Raw genomic sequence first — 16,753 nt, forward strand, 5'->3', positions numbered from 1 at the left:
TCCTCCCTGGGGGATGGACAACAGAAAAGTGGGTGAAGGGAAACATCGGACAGGGCAAGATATGACAAAATAATAATTTATAAATTATCAAGGAATCATGGGGAGGGGGCAGCAAGGGGAAAAAATTAAGACCTGATGCCGGGGCCTTAAGTGGAGAGCAAATGTTTTGAGAATGACGAGGGCAATGAATGTACAAATGTGCTTTACACAATTGATGCATGTGTGGATTGTGATGAGAGTCGGATGAGCCCCTAATAAAATGATTTAAAAAAAATTCCTAATAAAATGATTTAAAAAAAAAGCTTAGGCCAACTCATTATGAGGGGGCTTTGAAAAGCTCGAGGAAAAATTCCATTTTCTTTTCCTTCCATTTTCTCATGAACTTTGGGAAGCCCCCTCCTGTGTGATTGTGCCAGGTCACTGCTTTGTACTGTGGGGCCACCGTTTCCTGCCAGCTCTATTAAGGACACGAGGAGGCAGACAGTTACTCCTTCAGAACCCTTCAAAGCATGGAAGGCTGGCCCGTTTTCCCGTGGGAGCTATTTTCTGTAAATGGCACACACGCTCCTACCTCTGGGTCTTCAGCATCAATCTGGTTCAGGTGGATGTCTCCGGTTGTGAGCCACTGGAAAACAACATCCTGGATTGGAAAAAAAGAAGGGTGGTGGTGGTGTGTGGGATTAGATACAGTATTAGCCACTTGGCTACTTCATAACACAGAGTCAGAACCAGATTTATGTCAATAAAGGGGGAAAAAGATAAAAAACGTTCAAAGGAATAAAACAAAGGTGTAGCCGGGCTTTCTTTGGAGACACCATGTGAAAGCGAGGTTTTCTTCACCCAGTTCCACGTTCTTGTAGTTGTCAGGTGCTGTGGAGCGAGTTCCCTGTATGACAGAAGGCAGCGCTGCTGGTCCCGCACCATCTTCACTGTTAGGTCTGAGCCCAGTGCTGCAGCCACTGTGTCTCCACCTGGTCCAGGGCCTCCTCTCATTAGAAATGTGTAATTTATCGGGAGGAGGGGGAAAAAAGAGGAGCTGATACCAAGGGCTCAAAAAGATAGCAAATGTTTTGAGAATGATGATGGCAACCAATGTACAAATGTGCTTGACACAATGGACGGATGTATAGATTATGATAAGAGTTGTATGAGCCCCCAATAAAATGGTTTTTAAAAAAAGGAAGAAAAGAAATGTATAATTTCTTACGACACTCTAATCACAAACTAAAATTTATTCCAGCTTGTCACAGTCACATCCCATTTCCGGTGCTGAGGACAGTGGGAACTTAAGAGTAAAACTTTAAGAAGCAGAGTGTATCTTGATCCCTGCAGAACGTGTCCATGGAGACGCCAGTCATGTGGGTCCCATCAGAATCAGTTTACAATAAACTCTGCCTGACAGCAAAGCGGCTGACTCCCGAATGTGGCCAGAGAGGACCAGCCAGCAGCTCAATCCACAGATGGATTTTGGGCTCCCACTGTCTTCCATAGCTATCTATAAACTAAGTGTTGACAAGTCAAGCTCTGACACTTTTCCCTTCATCAAATTTGGATCGTGTTACTGTCATCTTGGATCACACCGGCGGGTGTGTTTCTTCGATGTGGACTGAAGTTGATGCCTCACTTGGATGGCTGCTGGCTTAAATATGAGCCTGGGAAGCCCCAGGCAGGACTGTCACTCTTGACAGCAGTAGGAAGCCTCATCTTCCTCCTTCAGGTCAGCTGGTGGGTTTGAATGGCTGGGCTGACCTCATGGTTAAATCATCAAGCAATCCACTACGACAGTTTCCGTAACTGAACACAGGGTCACGAAAGAATGGGCAACAGTAAAAGGTTCTGAGTGCGCCACAAACCAAACGTAATCCAAAACCAAATATAATGAAGCGGGGGTATTTCTGGTAGCGCTTGCCCCGGTTGCAAATTTCTCAGGTGAAAATGGAAACACTAATGAACTAGGAAAGTTAAACACATAGGAAAAGTTAACGAAGCCCTTCATATGCCACCAGGGCCCCTTGTTCTTTAATCGCCCAACTCACTGCCAACTAAGTCAACGCTGACTCATAACGACCCTATAGGGGAGGCTAGAACTACTCCCCTGGGCTTCTGAGACGAATTCTTTAAGACACAGTACAAAGCCCGTCTCTCTCTCTCTCTCTCTCTCTCTCTGAGCCACTAGAGGTGTCGAACTACTGACCTTCTGCTTAGCAGCCTAACTACCAGGGCTCCTTGCTCTTTAAATAAACCCTCCGAAATACCACGCATACCCACTGGCCCCTCCTCTCCAGTCCTCCCTTCACTACCTTTACTCAGGTGCTCAAGTTGCCTCCTCCCTCCTCCGGTGCACACAGCTGAACAGCGACAGAGGGTCCTGGCTCTGCCCAACCTATCTGCAAACCCAGAAGGCGCCAGAGGGCTTTCAGCATACAGTGGGGTGGGGCTCTTCGGCTGTGCATGGGAGGCCCTTGTTGGCGAAGTCCTCACCATCTTTCCAGGGTCACCTCTCACCCCAACTTGGCATGCGTAAGAATGCTCACCACATCACTCTGGACTCGGCAATCTCTCGCCCTTTCTCAAAGGGCCACACACGTTCTAAAGGCAGTGGCAATGCCTGACTCAGCGGTGTATCCTTAGTGACTGACATGTGACTAGCTGGGCCCTGAGTGGCTAAATCCTGAATAGATAAATGAACAGAGCAGCATATCTTAAATAACCAAGTGCTTCAATGACATGAAAATCAGACCTACAACATTACACATTAATCTTATGAAAGGAGAAAGCTTACCATGATTTTGCTGTTTTCTTCTTTATCCAAATACTGGTCACTGAACATGTGGCATGAGCCAAGCACTGCCAGCTTCCCCCCTTGCGTCTGTCGATGACAATCAGAGTGGGGTAGGGCCTCAGAGCCCAAAACGTGCCACATGCATCCCAGTCCCCAAACACTTAACATCATGCTGATAAGAATTCAGTATCAGTTCACACCAAGGTTCTAACAGTCTAGACTTGCCAACTACATTCTAACCTGCCTGTCACTGCAGTCACTTTTATATTTCCTGTCTGACATTAACCAAAACAAACCTGAATTGAGCTCTATAGCACTGTCCCATTGCTCTTCGTCTTACATAAAGAACCTTCCTCTTTCGGCCAAGGAGGGCTGGTGGTTTCAAACTGCTGACCTTTAGGATCGCGTCTCAATGTGTAACCACTACACCACCAGGGCTCCTCACCATCTAGAGATGAAGCTTAGAGCCTTGAAGGGGAGGGGAACCCACCCCCAAAACTAAGGCAATCTGTCTAAAGGGGCTATAAATTCATTTATGAAAACCAAAAATAGTATGTAACTATGAGGCAACCAGAATAGTGGTGACAAGCATGAACATTTTACAAAAGAAATGACTGGTTGGTAAGAAAAACAATTCCAATATTAGTTATTTTAAGGAAATCAGGATAGTATTTTTTGCCTACCATATTAAATATGACAAGCTACTATAAACTGTTGATTAGGAGTTAGTCAAATAAGCTCTTACACACTGTTTTGCCAACACACACACATTAAAGAAGTCTGAAGTGCACCCCCCAGTTTCATATTTATCACAAAAAATTCCAAATAAATTCAAATGTTATACCACAGAAAAACGAGTATGAATGGCACCTCCTTCAATTGATAAATTATGATGTAATATGACAGTGACGTGGTAAGAGGGCTTACAGGAGCACAGGAACATGCCTCTATGCCACACCAGGTTTAAAATCAAGGACTCCCTACACTGTACAGAGCCCTAGTTGAAAACTTTGAAGGAAATAATCAAACTGAGGCACAAGCAAAAGTGGGGGAAAGGTCATTAAAATGCCCGGGGGTGGGGGCCACCCGCAGGGTAGAGCTGTAGGGAGAGTTGTGTTTTTATTCTCTTCCTTATTTTCCAATTTGTCTATGATGAGCAGACAGTATTTTGTTATGAGAAAAACAAATATGATGTAAAACAAGAAGATGAAGCCATTTTTTCTGGCTCGTCCCAGGGGGGCCTAGGCCCAGCTGTCAGGGCACCACAGGAAGAATTATACTAAAGCCAGAGACCACAAAAGGCATCCACCTACAATTTTTTTTTTAAATGACAACCCAAAGGCAAAGCAAACTTTGGCTTGCACCATATTATAAGCAAGTAGCATCACGGGAAAAGCCAGCACAGAACTAGTGCTCTATCATCAACTCGGAAAAACTCAACAGCTACGCAGCGACGCTTCTGAGCAGGAAGCCAATTTGGTAGAATTCTATAGAAAACAGGGGAAATGACCCAGCGAGCTGGGCCGGCAGGGAGGCTCCAGTGAAGCCGCTCCTCACTTTCCACCTCCCCAGAGTTAGGCTTTTGTTGTCCTTTCCTTACTATCATCTGCTTTTCTCCCCCTCGTTCATGCCCAGGAGAGTCTAGGGCAGTGGTTCTCAACCATCCTCATGCCGCGACCCTTTCATACAGTTCCTCATGTGGTGGTGACCCCCCCAACCCTAACATTATTTCCCTTGCTGCTTCATCACTGTCATTTTGCTACTGTGATGAATCGGGTGACCCCTGTGTAAGGGTCGGTTGACCCCCAAAGGGGTCTCGACCCACAGGTTGAGAACCGCTGGTCTAGATTTTTCCTTGAATCCACTTCCTCTGTCCTGATAGAAGCTCTGACCACTCCCATCTGCTTCCTTTCCCAGCCTCTGCCCAGCATCGATTCCATGACTGGCTGTCTACTCCAGGGCCAGTTTCTCCTTTAACACTGAACGAGCCCACCCACCCCAGGAAACAAAGACCCAGAGAGGCATGAACAGCTCGTGGAGTCTGTGGCGTGGGTAAGGAGACAGAGTCCTGGGTGCTGGCCCCGCCCCGCACCCCCTCCATGAGGGTGGGGGGACCGTTAGGAAGTCAGATCATTATGGTCTGTACTACACTACCCGAGGATCCTTAAAATAGCACCTCATCGCCTTGTTTACATAAGCAATTATTAGCTCCACATCTAAAATCATTTACTCCTACTTACATTTTAAATCAGCATGTCTAGCTACTTGGGAGAGGAGGTTAACTACTATAACAGCTCTACAAATTCTGCCTGATTTTCGTCGTCTTTGAAACACAGCATAGACATTTACTCAATTCTTACTGAAACGAGGACAGAATTTTTAAAAACCACTGGGAAAAGAATAGAGATCCCATGCAAGAAAAGCAGGACGAGAATGAACCGGGGACATGTAGCTCCCTGGGGGAAGGTGGAAGGCTGCTGGGGATTTCCATGCTGCTAAGTTCACTAATTAAGAGGCAATGGAAACGTGGCGATATAATAAGGCTGTCGAAGTCTCTGGGTGGCAGAGTTCAGCGCTAGGCTACTAACTCAAAGGTTCGCAGTTCAAACCCACCAGGGGTGCCTCGGGCGAAAAGTCTGGCCATCTGCTTCTGCAAAGTCGCAGCCACAAGGCCCCCAGGGAGTGCAGTTCCACTCGGTACGCACGGCACCTGTGAGGTGACGGGGCACTCTGGACCTGGGCAGTGGAGATGGGTGGACAACACGTGGAATGCCACTGATGCCACTGAACTGGACATGTGGGAAATGGTGAGAGGACCAATGTTTGGGGCGATACATTTCACCACCCGGTGGAAAAACTGCGGATGCGGAACTAGAAGAGCTAGGCGGAAGGCCTGACTCCATCAACGACTGGCCAATTCTGCCTCCCCACAGCTAAAACCCAGATAACAAAGATAGTTCTTGACGAGATGATCCTCTAGACCAGGGGCTCTCAACCTGCCTCATGCCGCGGCCCTTTCACACCGTTCCTCATGTGGTGGTGACCCCCAAACCACAACATTATTTTCCTTGCTACTTCATCACTGTCATGTTGCTACTGTTAGGAATTGGGCGACCCCTGTGAGAGGGTCCTTCGACCCCCAAAGGGGTCGCGACCCACAGGTTGAGAATGCAAAAATACACATGGCACCTCATTGGAAATGGCAAAGCTGTTTTCCCTCTTTCGGCAATGCCAACCGCATGCATGCCCCGTTGGGAGGCAAGCTGTACCTTAGAGTGGTAGAAAGCCAGGATGGGCCGGTTGAGCGGAAAGCAGACGGAGCCTGTGGACAGCACAGCCACTGCTGGTTTCATGACGCTCAGGGTGGCCCCAAAGGGGTAGACGAAGGTCAGAGCCCTGAAAGACAGCGGAGACATGCAGACACCCCAGGTGAGAGGTCAAATTCTGTGGATAGTCTCAGCCTATCCTGAGCGATGTGTCCATGCAAAATTCCCTCTAAGCCTCTGTCTTATGACCCCAAACTCGGGGTAACTCTAGTTGCAAGTGTCATCCAGCCCTTCCAGAAATCCAAGTATCCATTCAGAAAGTGTGATGATTCCACCTGAGAGAACAAAACCAGCCTCTACGGTGGGAGAGGGAAAAAGAGGGGGCCCTCATCGGAGGCCTGAACCAGAGTTACCCCTGAGCAGAGTTCAGGGCTTCAGCTTCTCATCCCCCAGGCCACCATCTGGGGAAGGAGAGAAATGTGAGGTGGGCCAGGAAAAAGTTTACACACTCTGACCGCTCTGAATAAGAGCCTCCTGCGGCTCTGTTAGCTCCTGCCACGTCAGCCCTCAGCTCACGGTGCCCCATGCACAGTGGGGCTAGACCCGTGACATGAAAGGTTTACCTTGGCCTGACTGTCCGAAGAGGCCAGGCTATTCCTCCGTTTCCAGCTCCACTGAACCAGTTCACCATCACAGCAGTACACACATCTCCACCGACCAGCTGAATGGAAGTCACACTTACGGTACAGTGGCTGAGACTGGAACCCTGGCCTCTTGCACGGAAGGTGTGAATCTCCCACTGAACCACCACCGCTTTTTCATTAAAGTCCTTGAGGGAAGTAGATATGGCCGCAACCGGGTTTAAGACTTAATGTCTGCCATCGGCCAGATGTGCCCCGTGGAAGGCTTACTGACTCAAGAGGCACCTGCACTTACCCCACCTTGGTGGGGGCGCTCGCTCGCATGCAGACTTTTCTTGGGACTCCAGTGACTTTCCACTCTCCTGACAAAGACCTGGGGTCCCCGACTGACGCACTTATAACAATACAGGATGCAGGCTCAGCAACAGGCTGCCGCATTTTGACTCTAAGCGTTGACTCTTGAGAGTTGTACATGGCTTTGCACAATCAATCCTTCTGTATCTCATCTACAACCTTAGAGGGTGAGGATCGGAATGAAATACGTTGATACCTGTTGGACACATAGGACGTGCCTAATACCTAGGAAAGCAAAACACCCACCACTGACGAGGAGTGTTGATGCTAGCCTGCAGTGACCCTAGAGGGCAGCGTGGACCTGCCCCACGGGGTTTCTGAGGCTGGCACTTTCTGGAAGCAGAGCTGCTGGGTGGGTTCAAATTGCTGACCGGCTGGCAGCTCAGCACATAGGCAGGGCCCCACCAGCACTCCTTCACAGAATGTCCGGTGGTTTCATTATTAAAGCACCACTATCACAAGTGACCTAGAGCAGCGGTTCTCAACCTGTGGGTCGCAACCCCTTTGGGAGTTGAACGACACTTTCACAGGGGTCGCCTGATTCGTAACAGTAGCAAAATGACAGTGATGAACGAAATAATTTTAGCAACGAAAATAATTTTATGGTTGGGGGGTCACCTCCACATGAGGCTCTGTATTAAAGGGTCGTGGCATTAGGAAGGTTGAGAACCACTGCCCTAGAGGCTCCACAATAAGGAGCCCCGATGGTGTTGTGGGTTAGGCGTTGGACGACTAACCCTTGGCAAGGTCAATGGTTTGAATCCACCAGCCACTCTGTGGGAGAAAGATGAGGCCATCTGCGCCCACACAGGAGCCCTTCATGTAGGTGGTTGTCTATGTAAAAAGCCCCACAAAACCAAATATCTGATTATCGTGGGGAGCAGTAGCAGAGCTGTACAGGGCAGGACTTCTCCTCCCCACCTTTTAAAACGGTTTGAAGGGTTTGGTTTTCCGTGAGAATGAATCAGAGTGGAAAACCATCCATTTTGAAAATAGGGAGAACCCACAAAGAAAGCCACTCTTAAAACACGACAGCCACAGCAGGGGCCCTCACCACCATCACTACCACCCGCACACACACACTCACTCACTGGGCGTTGTTTCCACTGCTTTCCTCGTCGACCACCCCAGGCACAGCCTTTCCGGCAGCTCGGCTAATCTCCCTTTAAGAAACAAGAGCAGCCTATTAGACAACCAAACAGAGAGTAGAGGTTTACACTGCATGTACCAGCCGTTAAGTAGGAACTAGATGCCAGGACTTAGCAGTTTTCAAGTTTCCACTTTTAAAAAGTAAATAATGGTAACCTGCAGGTCTGAGCACTAGAATATCAGAATCAGTTCTTCTCTTTTGAGCACTAAGGACGGGGTCCCCATGCTGGTTATTTCTGTGCCTTCAGGCCCCGGGGAAGGCTGGCAGACAGCAAGCTTGAGCGTGGAATGAGGAGCTGGGGACACAGGGGACAGGTGATGCCGCGCTCTTCTCACACGCATTCCCCTTGTCCACCAGCCCCGAGTTTTTGCTTTGGGATCCAGTGGAGCAGAAAGCAGACTCCCTGGTGGGCTCCTAGCAGGGTGGGGATCTCGCTACCTCACCAGGGCATCCTCAGTGGTTGGCCTGGGCCCGACACACACAGAACCTCCAGGCAGCTCTGGCTGGGAATACTCTCCTATCCGGGGCTGAGGCCCGAGAAGAAGCGGGGAGCTGTGCACACTTCCCTAACCTGTTAACTGACCTCTACCTTGAAGATCAGGCCTATGCAGAGAGGCAAGCAGAGCTAAGACAAGTGCAGAGAAAAAGAAGGGGAGCATCAGTGACCTTGGGGTCTTTCCATCCCTCCCGCCCTCAGCCTGGCCTCTTTCCCATCAAGTCCCTTGATGGTGGAATTCCTTTATGAAGCAGGTTTTCATGTGGAGCGATTTCCCAAAGTGGCAGGAAGATTGTTTGATGGGGGAGAAAGGAAGGAGGGCTCCGAGAAGCCTGGGGGGGAGACTCAAGAGAAAAGGTGAGCCATTGCAGGAACAGCGTGCCCCCCAACATGCTTACCTGTTCAGGACGCCGTTGGAAACGAGGGCTTCTTTAGGATGAAAATACTTGTAGTACACATTCCGAACCACAGCATCTTCAAGGAAAAGGACAGAAAAACGGAAGGTGCATTTGTAGATGAGAGGAAGTGTTTCTGGAAACCCACCGACTGAGCAGGAAGGCAGCCTGAAACTCACTCCCCAGCACTCCCCATCTTATAAACAGAAGCAGCTGAGCTTGGTCCACTGGTGAGGTCAGAATGCAAGCTCATGCACCCTCAGCCCACGGCTCCCCTGGTGTGAGAGCTGCAATGCCGGTGAAAGACAGGGAATGACCTCCTCCGTTTGTTTTTATAATTACCATTATTAACCATGATTCCATATTCTTCTAGTAGAAAGTTAATGTTGGTGTCAAATCTGGACTCTCCACCTTCTCCCAGCATAACAAGGATATCTCCACCACCATCGAGATATTTCTTCAAGACTTCAAACTGTACAAACGGGGGTGGACAAAACCCTTTGAATGTAACCAAGAGACCTTTGACCAATGCACTAGGAATAAGACCTTTCAAGCAACTGAAAAGTCAACATTCCAGGTCCACGTCGCTGTGGTGAGGTGTCGTCCGGTCAGTGCCGACTCATGAGAATCCCAGGATGTCACCTGGGTCCATGCGGCGCTCACAGGCTTGCTCTGTGGGAACCACGGTGGCAGCACAATCTCTACGGTTCAAAGTGAGTACAGAACCGCTAAAATGCTCACACTGAATGTGTACTTTCAAAGTTGACCCTGCACAGCAAACTCAAAGTAAACTATTAGAAGCTCCCACCTACCCTGCCTGATCCTCCCTGCCCGGCGCACCCCAAGATCAGGCTGAACTTTGACTACCGGAGGTCGATACATCATGTGAAGGCTTCTCCACAGCGTCAAGTGGTATCAGAAGTAGGTGACACCCCTGAGGCAATTCACTGTATCAGGGCTGTGGCCTGAGTTAAGGGTGTTGCACTTGCCTCTAATCTGATCCCAAATAGAGATGGGCTGTAATCGCGGTGTGTTAGCCAAGTCACAGGAATGACTAGTTCACTGACAAGCCACTGCGAATCCTGGTCCAGCCAAGTCGACACCAAATCTTAACTCACACAGACATGTTACTGAATTTTTTTAAAGCTGTGATGGGTTCTATCACCAATGCAGCCCCATTGCGAATGCAGGTGATGTTCATCTGATGGGGCTGGGAGGCACGGGGTTGGGTCACGTGGTCATTGAGTGGAAACTGAAGACCACCACTACGCAAGATTGATGAGTTAATGTAACTGAGGTGCAAACCACAAAGACTCTTCAGCCTATTTTCTAGATTGATCTAAGTGTCACTGGATGGACAGAAGCACAGCTTCCAAAGAACTGCATGCCCAAAAGGCATCACAGGGTTCTTGAGGAATGAACCAAACCCTTTACTGGTCCAAGGAGGCCAGAAGCAATGACTAGGGAACCAGTGGTCTCAGGAAGACCTTAAGGAAGGCCTCTGCTAGTCACCAACATAGGCTCACTGGACGAGTGAAAAGCAAGTTCAGATGGGTTCTCAGAAAGAAGCCAAAGGCAGGAGAGCTTGACATGCCTCAGGCTGGGGATCACACTGGCCCTGGGCCACCTCACCCATCCCACAGCCCCCCTGAGCACAGGGTGCTTCCTCCGAGTCCCTGTGGGAAAGAGTCTTGCTCTGTCTGAGTCCTCCTTTATACTCTTCACCTGTTCCATGAAACAGAACAACAGGCAGCTTGATTTTGAGACTTGTTTGGAGGATCTAGCAGGGGAGGGAGCGCAGCTACTTGTACACCCTTGACCGAAGGATGGTCTTCCTCCTCTCCTCCTCGGGAGGGACGCACATGGAACAACGGTGAAGGAGGAAGGGCACAGCTGGCTAGCCAGCCAGATCAGCCGAACCAACCCTGGCGATCAATAAGGTGACAGATGTCACAGCCAGATCGCCCTCACATCCCAGCAGTTTGATTTTAAATTGAATTTTCCTACTAGCAAAGCAAAAATATATTAGCACAGGCTGGGTAATATTTAATCAACCCTCACAACGTTTGAGCTGTTTTTCATGGATGCTCTCAGCTAATCACAAAAACTCTGTGATGTATTCTTAGTTAGAATTATCCCCTTTTAAAAGGAGTCTTGGTGGCATCGTGGTTGCTCGCTGGACTACTATCCACAAGGTCAGCAGTTCAAAACTAACAGGCACTCTACAGGACAAAGATGAGACTGTCTACTTCCAAAGACAGTGACCGTCTCGGAAACCCACAGGGGCCGTTCTACCCTGCCCCGTAGAGTCGCTGTGCATCAGACTCCACTTGATGGCACTGAGTTTAGGTTGTTTTCTTTGTCTTGTTCAATCACTGCATTTTATTTATGAAGAAACCGGCTCCGAGCGGTACAGTGACTCCCTTTAGGATCTGAACAGTCAATAAATGCTGACGTGGGATCTGCGTTCCAGAAATCTTATTTCAGAGCCCCTGTTCTTAAGTGTCTCACTCTCCTTTTTACCTCGGCGGCCGTGAACTTTTCCCGCGGCCCAGCTGTGATCCACAGTTTCACCCCGATGAGCTTGTCGATTGTGATTTCATCTTTTAAGCTAGAAGAGGATTTGAAAAGCAAGAGTTAGATTCTTGATTTAAACCAATGTATGGATTCTTCCAGCTTCTAGACTGTGTGGAATCAGAGGGTACAGAGGCTCCGAGAAGAAGGGACTTAGCGGTACCCGCGTCAGCCTTTCTCCCAAAGTGAGAGTCTCCTCTAGAGGTCTGCCCCAGAGCCACCAGACCCCAAGCCCTTCCTATGAGCCAAGGTATCCAAGTTAAGCCATGCAAGGGCACGGCAAAGTCTTCCAGCTGCTAATAGAGTCAGCTCTATAATCAGCTATATACTGACATATCCTTACCATTACCAAAAAAGTGCGTGAGTGTGTGCCGTGTGTGTGTGTGTGCGCGCGCGCGCGCGCGCGCGTGTGCGCGCGCACTGAAGCACTAACCCACGTTAAAATAATTGCACGACTTTAACAAAAATTACCAAAGACCCTGGTAAAACCGTAAGCACTTAAAAAACCTTATATCTACAATGAGAATATTTTTTTGCTTTGTCTCTTAGGTGACAACTTAATATGCTGACTGCCAATTTACAAAAGAGATCTTTTCATAATAACATTTATTTCTGAACAGTCTACAACGAGCTCCGATCACTTCCACTGTCCAGCTTACAGGAGGGAGCCTTTCCAATTTTACCAGCAGACTACAGCTGACGCTCTGGGAAAAAAACAACCAACAGTAGTCACCTCTGAATCTTCCAATTACTGCGAAGTCTTTTCTGCATAGATTTATAACCACTGTTGGTGGTGAAGACCTCCTTTTTGGATGCATTGAAAATGATGGTGCTGCGAAGCTCTTTCTCCATGGTTACCTTAAAGAACAGAGAAGGGATCAGGACACAGAGAATAAACAACACTCCAAAAGAAAGAAATATTTGCCTCTGACTTCTTTTAATTTATCAAGAAAGTGTACACAGCTGCCACACAGCTGCGAAACCCCGAGGATGAGACACATCATCATCAACCGCAGAAACGGGAGGCCAAACCGTCCTCCCCTGCTGATGCCACTTCTCTCCTCTGCGGGCCTCCCACCACCCCACCCCTAGCTCTCCCCACCTTCTGCTTCCCTCCTTCCCTGAGATCATGCCTTCAACCTGACGTCTCACTGCTAACCATGAGTAGGTTTGGGATACAGTCTTCCTTCTAGAGTCTTTCCACACACGATTGTGTTTACACAAGAGGATTGTCTCATCTGTGCTGTTCTGCAGCACACTTTCTCATCAAACCTTGTCCTCTGACCACCTCTCCATGCCAGTACTTAAGTATGTGTACAGCTGCAAAGTAGTGCAGTGTATAGATGCTCAGCAATCTACTTCATCAGCATATACTGATGGACGTCTTTTTTCTTTCCAAATTTTCACTAGTAAAACATTCCACAAACAGTATTCTTGAACACGATGTATTTGTGCACCCTGCATATCTACAGAATAAATTCTTACCTGTGTGTGTGCTAAAAAACAACTTATATTTTGCCGAACACTAGGTATATTTGCTTCCACACAATCCCAACCATTGTCAATCATCTTCATGTTTGCCAATAAAAAGGTAAAAATACAAAAATCCACCAAATTTAGTTTTGATTTTTTCTTCCTCAATGTGGAAGTCAGCCAACAGATTGCTCTTCATCTTGTAATTTTTCATTGTTTTTGACATGTGGCTCACATATCATACAATTCAACTGTTTAAACACGTTAAAAAGAGTGCAATCATCACCATCATTAGCGGTAGTCCATTTACACTTTTGAATAAATTGGTAAGTATAAGGTAGTCGAGAAGCGCCAGAGACCAAATCAGTCAAATTAGAACAAGCAGGCTTTATTAGGGAGAAAACCCCAACCTGGGTGGAGTCCCACAGTCCACAACATCCGGGCTGGGGGAGTTGCACAGCAGGCTACAGGGGTGATGCTTATATGGACAGGTATGTCTGGCTTTCTGGAATGTAAGGTATCTTCCTGGTTCCCGGTATATTCGTGCCAGGTGCAGAGCAGTGAGCAAGAACAAAGCAGGAACTGAGCCAAATGGGCCATGCCGAGTGCAGAGTGGAGGGTTGAGAGCAAAGTGGGCACTGAGCCAAACGGGTCGTGCCGGTGCCCGGTGCAGAGCGGCAGGTCGAGAATAAAGCAGGCCACTAGCCAGCTCTAGTCAGCTCCGCAGGTGTGTGTGTGAGATTCAAGGCCACTTGCTGCTAGTTGTTTCAGCTAGCTCTGGTCAGCTCCCCACGGGTGGGGGAGATTCAAGGTCACTTGCTGCTAGAAGCCAGCCTGGTATTGATCCGGCCATACAGTAAGATGGCTATTTTTCACTATGTATATTGGTTTCTTGTATCTCTGAGTTTCCAGTTCAAGTATTCTGCTAATTTTTCTACTGGTTTTCCTATATTTTGTAATTGATCTTTTAACAAATTGTTTTCCGTTCGCCTGTCTTCAAACTTACTGTAGCTTCTGGTAGTTTGGTCTGCTTTTGTTTTGAGGCCATATCACACGGGATTTTGAATTTTACAGAACCAAAATAGAGGCTTTGGACAAGCCTAGAGTATAAATACAGCCAATACTCTTTTCCTTAGTACTTTCTCTGTGCCTCTCTCTCAGTATTTGAATACGGGCCCACCTGGATTTTATGAGGACTTCTGTGGGGCACAGATGATTAAGCACTCGACTACGAACCAAAACGTTGGTGGTTTGTGATTGGAACCCACCCGAGCACCTGCAAAGACCTGGCAGTCCGCTTCTAAAGGTGGCAGCTTTGGAAATCCTCGGGAGGACACACTCCCCTGGAGTTCCGTTCTGCACGCATGCGGCCACTGTGAGCTGGAAGTCAATTGACAGCAATTGTGTTTGCTTTTACCTTCTCTTGGTGCTTAAAGTGAGCTTCGATGTCGTTCTCCCCGCACCCCCCGCCCCAGAGTAGGTATGAGAAAGGAGCCCTGGTGGCGCAGTGCTTACTCACTGGGCTCTAACGGAAAACTCAGCACTCCGCAGTCACCAGTCATCCCTCGGGAGAAAGACGAGGTTTTCTACTCCCATAGAGTGCGACAGTCTCAGAAACCCGCAGAGGGGCCTCTACCCTCTCCTGGAGGGTCACAATGGGCTGAAACCCACTTGATGGCAGTGCATCTCAGTTGTTTTTAAAGCATCCGAAAGCTGCCCAACATTAATCTCCACTGCCAAACGGGCCTGCTACCCTGACTACATAATAAATTCTTAGAGTGAAACCCGTGAGAGCCACACTCAACGGGAAGACAGCCTTGCTTTGCCGGGTCTTGCAAGTTTTCCACCTTTGACAGGATGCAGTCTTACCACTTGTCTGTGGCTCTCTACTAGCGGAGGGTGTTTTTTTGTTGTTTTTGTCCTTCTCTTGGCAGACTTCAGCCTATACAGGGTCTGCTTTCTGCAGGTTGTACAGGATTGGGGTCTTATTCCCAACTCTGTGAGCTGTCAAGTTCGGGAACAAAACATCACCTGTTATTTCATCACAGAGAAACAGCTTGTCCTTGGATGCTCCGGCCCATCCACACTTAGGCTTATTTCTGGCTTGTCCGGGTAACTGGTGGCACAATGGGTTGGGCTGCTCACTGCAAGGTTAGCAGTTCAAAACCACCAGTCACCCCGAAGGCTGAGGCTTTCTACTCCATGAGGAGCTACAGTCTCTGAAATCCACAAAGGCAGTTCTACCCTGTCCTATAGGGTTGTTATGAGTCAGAATGCACTAAAGGATAGAAAGTTTGGGCTTGGCTTCATACAAGTACCATCATATTCCACTTTTTCCAATTTCCTGAGAGGAAGCCTCCCTGAAGGTTTGTGGTGGTGTGATCTACAGCATAGCTGAGCCATAATGAACCACTGCCTGCACTGGACACTCTTCTAACTTTTGGCCGCCACAGACTCTCCTGGAGTGGACCCTTTCCTGCTTTTACCATTGATAGAATATTCCTTTAGGGCACATTCCTAGGAGCGGGATTCCTAGGAGAAAGGAATGAACCCCTTTTGCCTTTTGGTTGACTCTTCACGGGAAAGAGTAATAAGCCAACAGCACCCTGGTGAGACCAGCAGATCTGGATTCACTGTCTGTCAGAAAGACCCAGAACTTAAGTTTCCCTCGACCTAGCAGGGAGCTGGTGGGGGTAGATGGGTTAGTGGTTACTCCTTGGGCGACTATTTGAAAGATCAGTGATTTGAAACTACCTGTAGCTCCTCAGGAGAAAGAGGGGCCTTTCTACCCCCATAAAAAGTTACATTCTCAAAAACCCACAGAGACAGTTCTACGCTATCCTATAGGGTCATTAGGAGCCAATGAGCAGGGAGTTAGTTAGAACTAAAAGGATCTCAGCAAGCACAAAGATCACTCACTGCCCAGTCACTTTCTCTTCAAGAATCCTGCACATCAAAAGTATATTTTTCCATATGACAAACAGAAAGACCAAGGACAACAATGTGCTTTGTCTCACTGAGCACAGACCCGAAACAAAAACAAAACACACCACACACTGCCGTCCAGTGGTGTTCCACTTATAGGGCAGGATGGAACTGCCCCGCGGGTTTCTAGGGCTGTGCCTCTTGTTTTCTTTGGGGGGCGGGGGCTGTAACTTTTTACGAGAGTAGAAAGCCTCTTCTTTCTTCCGTGGAGCATAGACTAAGATCTTAAAATGCCCGTCCAAAACAGCAGGGACAAACCTCGGTGTAGCCAGAGGAGATGCAGGCGGGGGCCCTGTCCACTGTCTAGGATCTGGACCTACATCCTCGCCTTTACATTGGTGGGCTTCGAATTTTCCCAAACTCCGGCCCAGGAGGTCCCGAGGGCAGTTTGGCGAAGTGCTCGCCAGTCCCCGGCCGCCCACCGTCCCGGTTGGCCATCGCAATCGGCGGCTTTCTCACCTGGGACCCGGTGACCACCATCTTCCCCTAGCGCCATCCAGCATCAGGCGGCCAGGTACCCAAGCGCCGCTTAGCAACGGCGTCAGCACCGAGACGCGCAGGGACGCTGTGGACGCGGAGGTGGCGCTACCTCCGGAGCGACGTGGTGACGTCAGAACGAAAGTCGCCGAATCGCCTC

General features: G+C 48.6%; 1 protein-coding gene across 2 annotated transcripts in view; it reads right to left on the reverse strand.

Annotated features, from left to right (window-relative positions):
* The window catches only part of IFT52 (intraflagellar transport 52), a 42,746-nt gene extending 26,069 nt beyond the window's left edge, over positions 1 to 16,677 (reverse strand). Inside the window, exons 1-9 of one of the 2 annotated variants that reach the window (XM_004697991.3) lie at positions 16,576 to 16,677; positions 12,392 to 12,516; positions 11,608 to 11,695; positions 9,427 to 9,556; positions 9,088 to 9,163; positions 8,135 to 8,206; positions 6,052 to 6,178; positions 2,783 to 2,869; positions 572 to 640 (exon numbers count right to left, since the gene is read on the reverse strand). In XM_004697991.3, coding sequence (XP_004698048.2) covers positions 572 to 640; positions 2,783 to 2,869; positions 6,052 to 6,178; positions 8,135 to 8,206; positions 9,088 to 9,163; positions 9,427 to 9,556; positions 11,608 to 11,695; positions 12,392 to 12,516; positions 16,576 to 16,596 — 795 coding nt within the window. In that variant the 5' untranslated portion in view covers positions 16,597 to 16,677. The remainder of the gene's footprint in view (positions 1 to 571; positions 641 to 2,782; positions 2,870 to 6,051; positions 6,179 to 8,134; positions 8,207 to 9,087; positions 9,164 to 9,426; positions 9,557 to 11,607; positions 11,696 to 12,391; positions 12,517 to 16,575) is intronic. The other variant, XM_045295385.1, reaches the window with a different exon arrangement.
* Between the last annotated feature and the right edge of the window lie 76 nt (positions 16,678 to 16,753).

This window comes from Echinops telfairi, unplaced genomic scaffold, assembly GCF_000313985.2.
Source record: "Echinops telfairi isolate 266 unplaced genomic scaffold, ASM31398v2 ScPeMD7_5592;HRSCAF=6446, whole genome shotgun sequence".
NCBI classification, from domain to species: Eukaryota; Metazoa; Chordata; class Mammalia; order Afrosoricida; family Tenrecidae; genus Echinops; species Echinops telfairi.